The sequence below is a fragment of the Pipistrellus kuhlii genome, unplaced genomic scaffold, assembly GCF_014108245.1.
Source record: "Pipistrellus kuhlii isolate mPipKuh1 unplaced genomic scaffold, mPipKuh1.p scaffold_m20_p_3, whole genome shotgun sequence".
NCBI classification, from domain to species: Eukaryota; Metazoa; Chordata; class Mammalia; order Chiroptera; family Vespertilionidae; genus Pipistrellus; species Pipistrellus kuhlii.
In genome coordinates, this window is record NW_023425529.1 from 17,406,580 (window position 1) to 17,423,806 (window position 17,227).

General features: G+C 38.6%; 1 protein-coding gene and 1 long non-coding RNA gene across 6 annotated transcripts in view; one reads left to right on the forward strand and one right to left on the reverse strand.

The window, feature by feature from the left end:
- Positions 1 to 17,227, reverse strand: part of LOC118729851 (alpha-2-macroglobulin) — a 118,256-nt gene that overhangs the window by 74,605 nt on the left and 26,424 nt on the right. For 4 of the 5 annotated variants that reach the window (XM_045587731.1, XM_045587734.1, XM_045587730.1 and 1 more), the window contains exons 17-29: positions 16,918 to 17,029; positions 12,817 to 12,961; positions 11,913 to 12,141; positions 10,552 to 10,678; positions 10,063 to 10,184; positions 9,507 to 9,558; positions 8,081 to 8,164; positions 7,013 to 7,189; positions 6,636 to 6,723; positions 4,435 to 4,591; positions 4,026 to 4,100; positions 3,430 to 3,610; positions 1,116 to 1,339 (exon numbers count right to left, since the gene is read on the reverse strand). The exons of the other annotated variant lie outside the window; for it this stretch is intronic. In XM_045587731.1, the coding sequence (XP_045443687.1) occupies positions 1,116 to 1,339; positions 3,430 to 3,610; positions 4,026 to 4,100; positions 4,435 to 4,591; positions 6,636 to 6,723; positions 7,013 to 7,189; positions 8,081 to 8,164; positions 9,507 to 9,558; positions 10,063 to 10,184; positions 10,552 to 10,678; positions 11,913 to 12,141; positions 12,817 to 12,961; positions 16,918 to 17,029 (1,773 nt within the window). The remainder of the gene's footprint in view (positions 1 to 1,115; positions 1,340 to 3,429; positions 3,611 to 4,025; positions 4,101 to 4,434; positions 4,592 to 6,635; positions 6,724 to 7,012; positions 7,190 to 8,080; positions 8,165 to 9,506; positions 9,559 to 10,062; positions 10,185 to 10,551; positions 10,679 to 11,912; positions 12,142 to 12,816; positions 12,962 to 16,917; positions 17,030 to 17,227) is intronic. 5 annotated transcript variants of the gene reach the window in all.
- LOC123653138 overlaps positions 1 to 17,227 on the forward strand; it is a 31,644-nt gene that overhangs the window by 8,133 nt on the left and 6,284 nt on the right. The gene's annotated exons all lie outside the window — the stretch shown is intronic.

Genomic DNA, 17,227 nt, shown 5'->3' on the forward strand with positions numbered 1-17,227 from the left:
CGCTCGCCACCCCAGGCCTTTACTATCTGCTTGTCTGTGCCTATGAGTTTTATATATATATACCCCAATATATAGTTTTATATATATAACTAAAGGACCAATGCACGAAATTCTTGCAAGGGCCTTGGTCCTGGTCCCCTGCCCACTGCCACAGCTGTGACCTAAGGCCTCTGCCACCTCTGCTGCCTCTGCCTCGGCCCCAACCTTCTGCGTCTTTGTCTGGAAGGAAGGATGTCTGGAAGGACATCTGGTCTAATTAGCATATTATGCTTTTATTATTATAGATATCCCTAGAAAACCAAAAGTTTCATTATGTATATCCAAAATATTGAAAAATGTGTAAGAGGAGAAATCCAGATTATCTGGATGGTTAACACAATCATTTTTGCACTACATGAAACATTTCCAAAAATGTGGTTTGAAAAAAATAATTTAGGAGCTTTAGTTTAAAAACAATCAATTTTAAGGGGGATGGGTATAAGAAGACAAGTCTCAGAAAAGTTAAAAAGGAGTGGAGAGTCTGAGTTCCTTGGAGTGGTTAAATAGGACTTCTCATTCATTCTATGAAGATCAAAATGAGCTCTATGTGGTCACTTTCCTTTTAATTACACAATGTTCTGATTCATCTTAGAGAATTTTTTGCAAGATTAACACTGCTTCTCAACCAGGGTTGATTTTGCCTTGTCTTAACTGTGAGTAGAATGCTATTGGCATCTAGTGAGGAGAGACCAGGGGGCTGTTAAACATCTTTCAATGGCCAGGACAGCCCCCCCACAATAATAATTATCTGGAACAAAATGTCAACAGTTTTGTTATTCAGAAATTCTATTCTAGAGTGTGGCTATCAACCGATGTGTGGTAATGATATCATGTAGCTTTAGAGAGGAATGGTACTTATGGTTAAGTAGCCTAATTGATGGGATAATGCAGGGCTTAGTGAAAATTGGGGAATGACTTGGGTCCTTTTCCTTACTTCCACACTGTTTTTAAATATCTCTAAATAATTCTTCCAAGATTTAATGATTCACCTTCTCTTTTCTTTGTAACTGTTCTGTTGTCAAATTGGCCAACTGTCAAGTGAACCTGGAGGGGGAGATTATTTGGGAACCACAAACCTGGGTGGAGGAGAAGCCCCCATAGGAATTCTGTTGCTTTATGATCCACTTCACAATGTGTGATGCAGAAGTCATATCCTCTGAGCTTGGGGCAGGCTGGGCCGTGAGGTAAGCAAGGAGCACATAAGATGTCATCTCCACCTCAGCAGAGGGAGCCTGGGGTTTGTAAAAATGCCATTCTGGTGCCTTGGTTTTTTGAGGTCGTTCCCAGTGGATGGTGTTGTCTTAAGGGTGATAAAAAGGAGAGAATTATAACTATTGGTAGATAATAAGTGAATATATATTCATATCATATGAAGTTGAAAATATTATAGAGATGAAGTAAGGACCTCTCTGTCATTTCCATGCTGAACTCAAGTTTAGTCCTCTGGGCCTAAGATTGAGAATGTTGTTGGAGGAAGAAGCATAGTGCACACTTGTTAATCTCTTAAATGTTTTTTTTTTAATAAAATATATTTTATTGATTTTTTTACAGAGAAGAAGGGAAATGGATAGAGAGTTAGAAACATCGATGAGAGAGAAACATCGATCAGCTGCCTCCTGCACACTCCCTACTGGGAATATGCCTACAACCAAGGTACTGCCCTTGACCGGAATCGAACCTGGGACACTTGAGTCCGCAGGCTGATGCTTTATCCACTGAGTCAAACCGGTTAGGGCTAAATGTGTGTGTGTGTGTGTGTGTGTGTGTGTGTGTGTGTGTGTGTGTGTGTGTTTGTTTTTGTTTTTGTTTTGTTTTGTTTTTCAATTGAAAGAGAAATGATTCAGAGAGAGTTTTCTTGCTGTTTGTGTATTTCCTGGGAATTGGAATATGAATTGCATATAAAGCCTACCTATTACACTCCTCCAAAGAGAACATACAGATTGCCAATAAACATATGGAAAGATGCTCAACATCACTAAGCATCAGAGAAATGCAAATTAAAACTACTTGTTAGAATGGCTGTCATCAATAAATCAGTAAAGAAATGTTGGCAAGGATGTGGAGAAAAAGGAACATTCATGCATTTTTGATGGGAGAGAAGATTGATGCAGCTACTTTAAAAAACAGTATGGAGAGTATGTACCCAAAGAAACCCAAAACTCTAATTCAAAGCAATATATGTACTCCTATGTTCATTGCAGTGTTCTTTACAGTAGCCAAGATACAAAAGCAACCCAAATGACCATCAATAAACAAGAGGATAAGAAAGCTGTGATATACATGTGTACATAATGGAATATTACTCAGCCACAAAAAAGAATGCAATTTTACCACTTGTGGCAGCATGGATGGACCTAGACAGTATTATGCTAAGTGAAATAGTCAGAGGAATACAAATATTGTATGATTTTACTTATATGTGAAATCTAAAGAACAAAGTAAATGAACAAACAAAATTAAAACAGACTCATAGAACCTCTGTTTGCCAGATGAGAGGGAAGTTGGGTGGGTGGGGGGGAGATGCTGAAAAAAATAAAGGGATTAAGAATTACAAATTATTAATCACAAAATTGTCCTGGGGAAGGACAGTACAGCATAAGGAATATAATCAATATTGTAATAGCTATGTACGGTACCAGATGAATATTTGAAATATCAAGGGGACCACTTTGTATATGATTCTTTAAAAAATATATATATTTTATTGATTTTTTACAGAGAGGAAGAGAGAGGGATAGAGGGATAGAGAGGGTTAGAAACATCTATGAGAGAGAATCATTGATCAGCTGCCTCCTGCACCCCTCCACCCCCTCTGGGATGTACCCGCAAACAAGGTACATGCCCTTGACTGGAATCAAACCTGGGACCTTTCAGTTTGCAGGCCAACGCTCTATCCATTGAGCCAAACCGGTTTTGGCATGTATATGATTCTTTAACTACTATGCAGTACACCTAAACTAATATAAAATAATATTGAATATAAACTGTAATTGAAAAAAATAAAACCTACCTATTGAGCTCAGAGGGCTTTTGTAATAATCTGGCAAAAGATAAAAACACTTTGAAAATGTTATTGCAATTTCTTTAGTATGGCTTTTTGTTGTACCATTTTTCATCCAAGTATATAGGCACTTATCCTATAAAAATATATATTTGTTTAATATATTGCTTTCAGCAGGTAGAAATAAAATTCCATAATTTACCTGCAGCATTATGTATGGTATAACATATGCAATCCCAGAGAATATATTTTTAAAAAAGGTGTTTTGATCTCACAACTTGGCTAAAGAATTATAGACAAAGCTTGTTTCTTTCAGCAGGAATAAATTCCTCCTTATAGAATTTTTGTAAGTGGAAGGGGAAATTTTTTTTTTTTAACCACTTGCTCACCTTCTTTCATAGCTTCCTCATCCAGAGAGTTCAGTATTTCTCTCCTCCTATTTTGGTTTCCCGCCAGGGCAAAAGCATAGGCCAACAACGCCTTGGTGTAGCTATGGCTTCCACGGCGCCCCTCCTTTGCTGTATTCCAGGCAGACTCCAGGCAGGGTAAGGCCATTTGAACAACAGAGTTCTGTGAAGACAAACAGAGGCTGGTGTCAAACTAGAGTAAGTAGAGGATAAAACAAGTTCTGAGTTGGATATTGCTTGACAGATGTCATTCATGGTTCTCAGCCAGCCAAGTAGACAGCCAATATCCACTATATTCAAGCTGAGAAACATTTTAAATTTCTTAACTTTATATTTTGGTCTCAAAAAATAAGGCCAGAGAACATTTGTTTTTTAGGATTAGTTTTGGTACGTAGTCTAAGGGCACTATTGGGCAAGTATAAATTCGCTTTAATGGAGTTGACCAAAGAGCTCATCTAGCGGAGAAATGCCTCATCATTGAGCAAAATGGAAGCTAGACTTGGCTTTTAGTATGGTGGTGTTTCAGACATCAGGACTGTAGTTTGCATAGTAGGAAGTGGGACCAAGGTGAGTCTTACAGTGACTGGAAGACCACTCTCCAGAAGAGCAATAGTGATGTAGACAGAGAGGGTCACTTCGTCTTCTACTCCTCCCTGTAAATGAGAAAGAGAGAGGAGAGAGGAGAGAGGAGAGAGAGAGAGAGAGAATTTTGATTAATTGTACTTCTAAATTTTAATATATTTTCTGGTCTTTAATGCAAATTGTCTTCAGTAACTTCTCTATCAAGCAAAGTAACACCCTCATACAAAGTGCCATTTCTTTCTTCTGTATAATTTTCAGGTTTATAACTCCTTCCTTGATGCACTCTCACACTACCTAGGACTTCTTCTTTGCAATTTTTCTGTGCCTTCTTTCTCCTATCACTCTTGGAACAATGTTAATATTGATGTATCATGAGGATCAGCGTAAGTACTCACAGTACTTCACCTTAATGGCATTGTTGAGCAGTGACCCAGAATTTGTGAAACATCCATTCTCCTTCTGCCTCTTGGAGAGCCAGACCAGGGCCTGGGTAATATGTGCTTCATCAATGAAGATGTGTCTTTTAGCCTGGGCAAAGGTCTGCAGTACAAAGGCTGTGAGCCTGAAGGGTAAAGAAGAGTGGGGTTCGAAGACCATTTATTTTCATACAGCACCTTAATGCTCTGGTTTGCACACATAGACTCCCACTCTCCCCAATTCACCCCCATGAGAATCAAAGAGCTATTACTGAGAGTCTGAAAACTTTTTCTGTTAATCTGTTAGCTTCTTTCTATTTTTCTTTGTTTTGCTGTGGCATGTTGTTAGATGTATTACCAAGGATTCTTGCTTCCAAAAGTATTACTTTAGAGATTTAGGTTTCTCCCAGTTTTCTTGGGGTGGTTAAGATATTTGCTCTCACATACTGGACTTTCTGTATTTATTTATTTCCATTGATTTATTACTCTGTCTTTTGCAACTAATATTCTATTGGACTGTCTTCTTTTACTGTTCTGTTTTAATAAATATTTTTTCTCTACATCATCCTGCCTCTCCACTACTTTTCAGGTCATTGTCTTCCTCTTGTTTTCTTGTACGGTCATATTTAATTCAGATAGATAGATAGGTGATTAGATGAATGGATGATAGATGGATAGATGCATAGGTGGATTGATGGGTAGGTGGATAAATGAATAGATGGATAAATAGAAAAATAGATGGATGGATAAATAGATAAATTATAGATAGATAGGTAGATACAGAGGATCATCTAGTAGAAGGTGGTAAAGTATGCACTGTGAGTAATGGTTGCCATTTTTCTAGCCTGTTTCTAGCACCGCAGCACTGTTCAATAATTTATGAGGGCAAATAAGAAGTTTATAATGGTGTCTTAGCAACATGAGAAAGAGAGGTTTGGTGTGCTGATATACAAATAATCAACTTCAAATGTTCTCAGTTTTGCCATTTATAAGTTGTTTATACTAGCGTCATTTATTCATTCCCAATGAACATCATTTCCTCTATAAAATGAAGCTAATAGCTTCCACCTCACAGCATTATTGTAAGAATTAAATAGACAAATAGACAGAGTGGGGCAAAATGAGGTTTATAGTAGTGAATATGCAAAACACAGTTTATGCTTATATTATTTATTAACTAGAGGCCTGGTGCATGAAATTTGTGCATGAAGGGGTGGTTCCCTAAGCCCAGCCTGCACCACTGCTATTGGAGACCCCTCAGGAGATGTCCAACTGGCACAGTCGGACACCCCTCTCACAATCTGGGACCACTGGCTCCTAACCACTCACCTGCCTGCCTGCCTGATTGCCCCTAACCTCTCTGTTTGCCTGCCTGAATGCCCCTAGCTGCCTGACTGACTGCCCCTAACTGTTTCTGCCTGCCTGCCTGATTGCCCCTAACTGCCCTGCCCTGCTGGTCTTATTGAGCCCCAACTGCCTCTGCCTGCCTGATCATCCCTAACTGCCCTTCCCTGCCAGTCAATTTGGTTCTGATTAGTTAGTTTCTATGCCAGTCAGCATCAAAAGCTCCGCCTCCTAGGCAGTCATTTGCTCCTCACAGTTGACCCAGATTTGGTTCTGATTGGTCAGTTTCTATCCCAGTCTACATAAAAAGCTCCACCTCCTAGACATTGGCTTCTCACAGTTGCCCCAGATTTGGTTCTGATTGGTCAGTTTCTATGCCAGTCCACGTCAAAAGCTCCACCTCCTGGGCAGCCATTGGCCCTTACATTCACCCAGATTTTTTTCTGACTGGCCAGTTTCTATGCCAGTCAGTGTCTCTGGACCTATCAATGGGGCCTGGTCAGAAAGGAAAGGCTTATCAGTAGCTCTGGTGGATGCCTGGAGAGAAATGGAGCCATGGCTGTTGGCCAGGCTGGGAGAGAAAGAGAGGCAAGTTCTGATTAACGGCTGCCAGAGAGGCTATGGATTAGACCCTGCTTCTCTCTCTGCAGGCCTCTCTTTGAACCTGATCTGCAGCCCCCTAGGCAGTCAGTCTGGTCGAACCTTAGGTTGTAATGGTTGTTATGACTCTGGCTATTTATTATACAGATTATTGTTTTATTTTCCATATGAACTACTTTTTGTCCAACCCTGTATGAACATGCTTTGACCTCATAGCTGAAACTCAGAAAGATTTTATTTTCTTACCAAGTGTTGCCCTCGTTCTTGCTATACTGATCCCCAAAGGTGCTATAGGAACCATCTTGATGTTTGTAGTTCAGCTGCCTCTGGTAACCTGGAATAAAAGATTCAACTAACTGAATAAGTATTATAGAAAGGCAGGATATCTCTAGGTGCAGGCTTATGGTATCCAGACTCCCCTGACGTTTGATGGCCTCATGTATAGGATCTGTCATAGTTTTATGGCTATTATCCATATGTCAAAATGCAACATTGTATCAGATGGTGGGAAACCTTTCATTTCTATAAAAATCACCATATTATCTTGATATAATATCAGTATAGTGGGGAAAACACTCATTACTAGCAGAGTAACACAGTAAACTTTTCTTTGTCTCACTTACCACTGATGATATAGGCAATGGCCTTAGACTTGATCTCTGAAGTCAACTGCTGGGTTTCATTCAGATAGTTCAAGACATAGATGTTAGGAGCAAAAAGGATCATGTTTTGTTCTCCACAGCCATAGGGCATCTGGAGGAGATTCTGTGTATTTTGCATAGCAGAACCTAGTATGTCACCTGGGGAATGTGAAATTAAATGTCAGAGTTATTTAAATTCATATGTAGCCAAGATTATTAAAGATAAATGATTTTCATATTGAAAGTCAGATATTTTATCATTTGGACAAAGGAACATTTATATTTAGAAAAAGTGTGCCTTCCAGGATCTTATTTATATAAATAGATGCTATGAATAAGTTGATATTTAGAACACAAATCCTATCTAATAAAAGAGTAATATGCAAATTGATGGTCACTCCAACACACAAGATGGCTGCCCCCATGTGGTCAAAGATGGCTGCTTCTATATGGATATAAGATGGCCACCACAAGATGGCCAGCAGGGGAGGGCAGTTGGGAAGGACCAGGCCTTCAAGGGAAGGCAGTTGAGGGCAATCAAGCCTGCAGGAGAGGGCAATGAGGGGTGACCAGGCTGGCAGAGGAGGGAAGTTGGGGGTGACTGAGCCTGCAGGGAAGGGCAGTTGGGAGGGACCCAAGGGAGGGCAGTTAGGGGTGACCAGGCCTGCAGGGGAGGGCATTTAGGGACAATCAGGCTGGCAGGGGAGTAGTTAGGCGTCAATCAGGCTGTCAGGGAAGTGTTTACGGGGTGATCAGGCTGGCAGATCGAAGCAGTTAAAGGCAGTCTGGAAGGCAGGCAGGAGAGCATTTGAAAGCCAGCAGTCCTAGATTGTGAGAGGGATGTCGGACCACCCATTTAGGCCTGATTGGGTCTAAACAGGTGGTCAGATATCCCTTGAAGGGACCCAGATTGGAGAGGCTGCAGGCTGGGCTGAGGAACACCCTGCCCCCACCTGTGCATGAATTTCATGCAATGGACCTTTAGTATATAGATAAAATGTGTGATGGCAGTTCTTTTGTCACAAGTTCTCTAGATGCAAGGTAACTCACCCAAAACTGAGAAAGAGGCTCTGGCAGATTCTTTGACCACATTTGCTGGGAGCTTCAAGGATAATTTCTCAGATATTTCAGTACCTTTGGAAATAAACAATCTATATGAAAGAATGGCATTTGTTATAGTTGTATAATCTAGTGGTTAACAGTGGGGTTTTAGAGCCATACTTCCTCCATGATACTGCCCTGCCACTTACTAGCTATGGATCTTGAGCAAATTACTAAACCTGTTCCTAGTTTAACTTGATCATGTGATGACTCAGTGAAAATAATACATATAAGACACGTGAATTAGAACAGCCTTGGTAACATCTTAAATCTCGATGCATGTGAACTGTTATTATTATTGTTATCATTTAACAATAGCATTATTATGTCTCCTTGAGGAGCCCTGTGTCCAAGGAATAAGAATCTTTTTTTAAAAATATATTTTATTGATTTTTCACAGAGAGGAAGGGAGAGAGATAGAGAGCTAGAAACATAGATGAGAGAGAAACATTGACCAGTTGCCTCCTGCACGCCCCCTACCAGGGATGTGCCCGCAACCAATGTACATGCCCTTGACCAGAATCGAACCTGGGACCTTCCAGTCCCCAGACCGACACTCTATCCATTGAGCCAAACCGGTTTCGGCAAGAATCTTGACTTATGATGAGATTACCTTTAAAACTCCAGCTTTTTTTTTTGGCACTACACAACTTCCTGAGTCCCTTTCCCCTCTCGTTTTACCATCTTTTGTGTTGCTGTGTGCACAGTAGCTCTCTTAAAGAAGGCTAGGAGCTGATGAGGATATAGAATTTTCTGAATTAATTGTATAATTCTCTGATTGTGTTGGTCTTTAATGTTATGCCTTAAATTGGTCCTTCTTAAGTGTCAAGACCAGTGTTTTATATACTATGAACATAGATCTAGTACTAATGTGCCAGGATAATTTACAAGCCACAACTGTTTTTTAATCATATGGTAAAATCCTGATGCAAAGTGAAATTCTTTTTTTTCCTATAGAAAATAAGTTTTTAGTAAGATGAGCAGAAAGTGCCATATGCTTCATTATTAACTATTTTAGAGAGTATTAACTGTGATTCAGACTTGTCATGACTCTGCTTTCTTTCTATCTAGTTCTGTGGCACTCTCCACTTTTACATCCTGCCTCATTAATGCCTAGAGATACAAAGGCTGAAAGTGAACCAAGCAAGCCCTGGTAGTAGTTTGTCTGTTCCCACAAGCTGCATTAACCTGCTCTCTGTGGCTCAGAGTTCCTATTTGTAAAATATGTATAAAAAATACTTGGTATTATGCAAAATTGAATGGAACATTCTGAAAGTTATAGGAGATAATATGTAAGAATATGCATTATAACTTGCAATATATACCCTCGTGAGGCATTGTTCTGACAATGACTATGAAGATGGACTCTTCTTACCTGAAGTACAGGCCATAGAATTGAGAGTCTTTTCTTGCTCAATACCTTCAGGCTTGGGTGAAAAGGAAAAAATATGGAAAAGAGGGATAAGCATCGAGGTGACTTAAGGACAACCATAGATTGATTACTTTGAAGGGTGGTGTTTTCACTAAATAATGTTTAACATCCTACTTGTTATCAAATTAGTGTAAAACATTGGACAACAAGGGCTATTGACTGAGGATAAAAGGAGAGATACTAAGGGCAGAGAGTTAAATGTAATAGGTGGGAGAAATATATGAATCTTATAGGAGAGGTAGAGATCAGAAAAGGAAAAGGCTCCTAATGATGCTTTAAAAAAGCTATATGCAATAAGTTAACAAATTTACATAGGAAAGTTTCTTATAATATATGCTTTAAGGGTAGGAAATTCCATTAGTCTTGTAAGAAGAATTCTGTATGATATTAATTATCCTTTGTTATCTCAAGAATCTCCATACTGTTTTTTTATTTTTATTTTTTATTTTTATTGTTAGGGGCTCAGAAAAATATGTCTAAGTAATACAGACTAACTTACTTCCACCAATAGGGTTTTGATGACTGTGTCTTTCCTCCCAATCTCAGGGACCTCAGCAACCTTATTTCCACAGAGCTCTAGGCTCCTCACTGCCTGGGCACTCACCGAGAAGTTCACATTCCCTAAAACAAAGAATGTAGGAAAAAATGAGTATCCATCTTGACAGTAGTCCAAGCCATCCCTAATTGCTGAAAAGGACTCCATAGCCTGCAATCATCTCAAAAGGCTGCAAGAGGAAAGAAAGGTAAAAACAAAACAAAACAAAACAAAAAACCCAAGGCTAATGTACACTGAGAAACCAATGCCCAAGTATAGTGATAGTGAGGCCCAGGTGTTGTGTTAATAGCAGTAGGGTACCATTGTGTATAGAAAAAAAAAAAAAAAAAAGGAAAAGAAAAAAGAAAAAGAAAGAAAGAATATGATGTAAGCAGTATTCAGAGATCCATTGTTGATTGGCAAACATTTGGGGGAGGGGGGAATGTCACTCACCCAGAGTTTTAGGAGTTATTGCCCAAGACAAGGTTTTCCGCTCATTCACACAGATGCAGTAGGATTCTTTCCCCTTTTCATTTTGGGCTGCCAGGAAGTCTGTAGAGGCTTGCAGTTGCACACTGACCTACCACCGACAAGTGGGGCATAGAGATAACTATTATCAGAATATGGAGAGACACTGAGTCATGGAATTGGGGCCACATGTGAGGTGCTGCGCTCAATTGTCATTTGGAAAAAGACTGTGACTTTCACATGTGCTTTGAGAAGCATGAAAATGACAGTGACACAAATCAAGACTGAATATTTATTAGGAGGAGCTGGCATTTAGATGATGTACCTGACCTATGCAGATATTGCCTCTGGGAGCAGTACCTGCTGGTTCCTGCCTGCTGGTTCTTAATTCCTGTGTAGATTTTCTTCCCTCCTCCCTCTCTCTACTTCCTCTAACATATATTACTGTATTTTTCGGACCATAAGACGCTCCAGACCATAAGATGCACCAGTTTTTAGAGAAGGGAAATGAAGAAAAAAAGATTCTGAAACAAATAGTGTCCTAAAATATTTTATGTGCATTAAAACCCAACATCACAGACATAAACACATGTAATCAACCCTGTAAAGTAAACAGCAGCATTTAGAACCATTTTAGAGCCGGGCAAGCACACAGAGACCACACAGAGCCGGGCAAGGAAAAAAACTTTTTTTTTAAAGTATATGTGTAGGCTATATTTGGACCATAAGACGCAGGGACTTTCCCCCCCCCACTTCTGGGGGAAAAAAGTGCGTCTTATGGTCCGAAAAATACGGTACATCTCTATTCTATATAAGACATAGCAAATTTTGAAGGAGAGGATCCCAACCTAGACGATATTGTATTATAAAGGAGATAATCTCTACACAAAACTATGACATAATTTACAAAGAAATAAGCACTACAAGAAAAGGTAAAAGCACGTATTGTGGGAGTTTAGAGATAAAGGCTAGAAGAACAACATCAACAAAATTAAGAAAATTAAATTTTGTGTCAGTGCCAAGAATTTTCCCACCAAAGAGCCTATCTTGTGTCAGGATTTGGCAAGATTCAGGAAATAATAATAATAATAATAATAATAATTATATATATATATATATATATATATATATATATATATATATATATATGGATTGGAGAGCTGTGGTTTTAGTACTTGTAGCTCATATATCATTGTTATCTTTCCAATCATGTCCCATCTTGCTTAGCACTATTTTTTGCAGTGCTAGCATATAATTCCAAGAATTATCCATAGTCTTGGGAACAAATCAGGAGCTGAATGACCAAAGTTCTATCTACCCTTTCAATTCACCCTCATTTTTCTTACCCGGATGCAACTGGGAAGGTAGTTTAGGACAGTGGCCTTGAGTGTGAAGGCCTCTCCACGGACCACAGAGTAAGGCATTGTGAGTTCCACAAAGAAGGGCTGGAAGGCTCGGAGAGTGGTGGGAAGAGAGAAACCAAGTCCAGTGTCATTGGACAGGCAGAAGGCCCCTGCCTTCCACTCCGTGATGGTGTCAGGGACTGTTACTCCTACTTCAGCCACGCCTGAGGAGCTGGTGAGGATGACAATAGGAAGAAAGAGAGTAAAACAGGCAAAATGTCTTTTTTCCCAAGTGAGGATCGATACGTGTGAAGGGACTGTCAAGAATGAAATCCATTAAAGGGTTCATGTGCGCGTGCACAAGTGGACACTGGATTATGTCCTGGGGACTGAGGTGGGAAAATAAAAGGGACTAAATGATATCTCTTCCCCTTATTTGTCCATGGTCACACCACACAGGCATGTATTTTAAACAGAAATATGTGAGTATGATTCAGTTTGGTCCGTAAGCTATCCTCACTATTGTCCAACCCCATAAAGCATATTTAAGATTCATGATTCAACACATAAAACCATCACACTGATGTAGCCTGACTTCTTTATGTCCAATCTTGTTTATGCAAGACTCCTTGGATGGCATGAGGCAGTATAGAAGTTGAATATTTTTAGCTTCCATGTCTATTTTCTGGAAGACTTCGGAAGGATTATTTTAGACTAGCTGCGCTGAGAGACAATTATACAAGGAAGCCCATACAATAAAAGCGTTTTTTCTTAGGTCTTGCATGAAAGGGTAAGAAGTTACTACAATTATTTAGAATTTTTCAGAAAGGTTATCTTCAAGATGAAAATGCTGGCGGGAATCACACTGCCTCACCCAGAGCACAAAGAGGAGAGAGAGGTTCCTTACTCCACCACCGCCAGCTCCCAGATCCAGGTCTCGGGGAAATAACTCCGCACCGTTTCGGAGACTGGCTCTGGAATCGGCATACTGTTTCCAGGCATTGCAGCAACTGCACCAACAGGAATATACGGAATCCCTGGAGCTGCTAAACCTACCAAAACAAGAGAAAATAATAATCTAGTTAAGGAAAAAGCATTCATTTATTTTATGGTGCATGTGTAAGGCTTAGGAGAGCAAGTTTCCCATTTTCCTGCTCCGATACTCTCCTGAGAGCTGTGGAACTTCGGAGTTAACTTGTTGAGTCCACCGTCTTTGAGCAGAGAGGAATGTTTTGTTTTTTTTACAGGTAGAAAGTCCATGTATGTGAATGGAGGCTGGAAGTGCAAGATCAGTTGCAGATGATTTTATGGATTATAGGGGGAAATGGCAGGTTTTCAAGGTCTGAGAGTACTGTCTCCTCCATAGAAAAGCCGAGCAGAAAAGGCAAAACTCTCTTTAGATCATATGAGTGGTGGCTATATTGGAAATTGTTTGAATCACCACCGGAATGAATAGAATTTAAGAATATCGGTAAGAATATCTGTGTACTATATTGAAGCTTGTAAATTTATTGCTCTCTTGATAACAAGGCTATATTATTACGCTTTATTCTATTTATTTTATGTAAATAAGAAATGAAGAATTCAAGATGCCAAAAGAGAGATATTTCCATTTGGAATAGCTCTATGATCGAGACAAAGAGAATATTACAAACGGGAAAGGGTAGATAAGTTCTCACCTTACAGCCTTTGAGGGGCAAAATAGTGTAATAGTTAAAACCCAAGTCTGCAGTCAAAGTACCCGATTCGATTCCCATTCCCCCATTTACTTATTGGCTGAGCTACTTAACTTTTCTGGGTTCAGTTTTTCCATTTCAAAAACAATGATAACCACAAAAAAGAAATGGTAAAATGTGAGGCGATGGAGTGTTAGCTAGTGCATCAGTGGTAATCGTTTCACAAAAACATATCAAATCAGCACATTGTACACCTTAAACCTATGCAATGTTATATGTTATTGATATCTCAATAAAGCCAGAAAAACAAAAAAAGGAGAAAATGGTGATAAAAATACATCCTTACCTTGAAAGATTGCTGTAAGAATTAAGGAAATCTATCATTTATCTTTATTCTATCATCTATCTATCTATCTATCTATCTATCGTCTATCTACCTATCATCTATCTACCTATCTATCATCAGCTATCTATTATCTAATCTATCTATCTTTCACCTCTTTCTTGAAACATAATAACCACTCCATAGGTGTTTTACTGGAGTTGCTTTTTATGAATGCAACACTCTTCTAAATAAGCATTTAATTGGCTCTCTTTCTTTAAGTCTTTGCTAAAATTTTACTCTCTTGGTAAGGCATTCATTGGTCACCCTATTCTCTGTTTAATTGTCCCCTTAGAATTTATCACCTTTTAATAAACTATGTAATTTACTTGCTTATTTTGTTTATACTCCCTTTATGCCCATTAAAATGTAACTTTTATACAATTGAAGATTTCTCTTCTCAATATTTGTTATATATCCACAAAGTAGGTTAGTAAGTATTCAATCAAAATTTACTGAACGCATGAATAATAACTTCCATATTTATAACTTACTTCTTACAATTTCAAGCACTAATCATTTCTATCATTGTCCAACATGATTTTACTACCCTGATTGAATTAACCTTCTGCCTCACTCACTCTCTCTCTCTGAGGCCCTAGATACAGTATTAAAGTTATCTTCTCCATATTTACTGTTCCCTGACATCAAACACTGAAGTTGATTGGTGACATCCCAAACAGTCATAAGAATGAATGGATTTATGTTCTTCAAAATATTTATTTATTTAAAATATATATTTTATTGATTTTTTTACAGAGAGGAAGAGAGAGGGAAAGAGAATTAGAAATGCCAAAACCGGTTTGGCTCAGTGGATAGAGCGTCGGCCTGCGGACTGAAAGGTCCCTGGTTTGATTCCAGTCAAGGGCATGTACCTTGGTTGTGGGCATGTGTGATTGTGGGCACAGTTGGGAGGGTGGTGTTGCAAGAAACAGCTGATCGATGTTTCTCTCTTTTGTGTATTCATCACATTTTAGAAGTTTTTGTTTATTTGTTTTGTTTTGTTAATTCTCACCTGAGGGTATTTTTTCCATTGATTTTAATTTTCTCTCTTTTTTGGCTTTTTATTTTTTTATTGTTTAAAGTATTACATATAGTAGTACATATATCTCTCCCCCCCCCCATTGACTTTCCCCCAGCATCCTCTACTCATCTGCCCCCCCTTGCATACCCTCATCCCACCCCCACCCCCCAGTGTCTTGTGTCCATTGGTTGTGCTTATATATATGCATACAAGTCCTTTGGTTGATCTCTCCTCGCTCCTCTCTGCTCCCCAACATTCCCCAGCCTTTCTGCTGTAATTCAACTGTCTGATACTTTACTCCATTGATTTTAGAGAGAGTAGAAGGAAGGGAAAAGATAGAGAAAAACATTGATTGGTTGCTTCCCTGCACATGCCCTGATTAGGGCTGGGGATCAAACCTGAAACCGAGGTATGGGCCTTGACTGGGAATGGAACCTGGAACCTTCAATCCAGGTGCTCTATCCACTGAACCAAACTGGTTAGGGTTAGAAGTTATTTTTTTCTGTTATATCATATGCCTGAAGTTCTTTTCTTTTCTTTCTTTTTTTTTTTTTTTTTTTTTTTTTTTTTTTTTTTTTTTTTTTTTTACAGAGAGGAAGGGAGAGAGAGAAAGAGAGCTAGAAACATCAATGAGAGAGAAACATCGATCAGCTGCCTCCTGCACCCCCCCCCACCGGGGATGTGCCCGCAACCAAGGTACATGCCCTTGACCGGAAGCGAACCTGGGACCTTTCAGTCCATAGGCCGACGCTCTATCCACTGAGACAAACTGGTTTTGGCTGAAGTTCTTTTCTTATCAACTTCCAGAAAATTTCCTTCTCCCTCAAATTTTTATGGTTTAAACTCAAACTTCTTTCTGTGTAATTTTCATGTTTATTTTCTTTTTCCTTAATTTCCCTCATTTATAAAGCATCTTAGTTACCTGACAAAATATTTCCCATTGCTAAGAAACTGTTTGGAATTGGTGCTATTTTTAAAGAAAAATATGGTCCTTTAATAGTGAGCTGACAGCATTGTTTTCTTTATGATAGAACTGGTTTATAGATAGATATTAATATCACATGATTCAACATGATAGGCTCAATGTCAAAGAACACAGAAAACAAATTTTAGACAGTCAATGTTCTTAATTTGTTTTGGTACATAATATTAATTTTATTGGGATTTTGAAATGCCCTAGAGTGCCTTTAGTCCCATTACTTCAATTTATATAATGAAGGATTTGAGGCGTAGAGGCTTAGAGAAAAGGCGTTACAGGTCCACTTCACACATAGAACCTCAGATTTATAATCCCAAACTCAAAAGATGTTAATCTTTCTTAATAGATAGGCCTCAAGGGATCTTTTGGAGAAAGGACTAGCCAGAATACCTTGAGAGAGAGAAAGATGAAAAAGGGTTGGATGAAATAGGCTGCAAGTGGCCTGGGGATTGGACAGACATTTTAAGGGGAAATTGAAGGTCCTAGAAAAGGGCTGCTTTACTTGATGTTTTATTCTGGTGTTTTCTGGCCCTGGATTATGAGATATTTCTGCAGTGTTTACACTGTTGTTTTTTTCACCACCGAGGCCTTTCCCTTCCTTTCTAGTCTTTCATATACAGCATATCTGTGAATGTATTTCCTGATTCTACAATTAGAATTACACTCTTTTTCCATTATAAATTTTATTAGAATCTTGAATTTCTGTGATTCTGCACCCTAAAGTATCTGACTCATCTAACAAACAACTCCAGTCAGTTTAGGCCATGACATTTACCAGCTAAATGATCTCAGCAAGAAGCATCTTATCAGAATCTTTGTTTCTCTATGTATAAATGAAATAAGGCTATATTATGTATCTCATTCAACCTTTTCCATTTTTTACAAAGTAATATTACTGGATGTGACATGAAATTAATTAATTTTTTTTTTTTTTTTTTTTTTTTTACCTCCATATCCTCCAGGCATTTCTAGCGGTTCAGCTAGTACAGTTGAGCTAATCATTGGACATGACCTCTGTTTTTGGATTTTTGAGTTGGTGAGCACCTTTAATCCCATACCCTGTAAAAATGATTAGACTTCATGAAATACTTTTTCCTTAGAATTAACTTATTAATTCCAATGATCTTAATGTTATATTAATTCCATAGACATACACACACTCAAGAAATATAGAATGGTGAAATTATAGTACTTTATGATGTTTTAGAATTGTATAATTGAGCATCTTTTTCTAATAACTAAATATAACTAAGAATA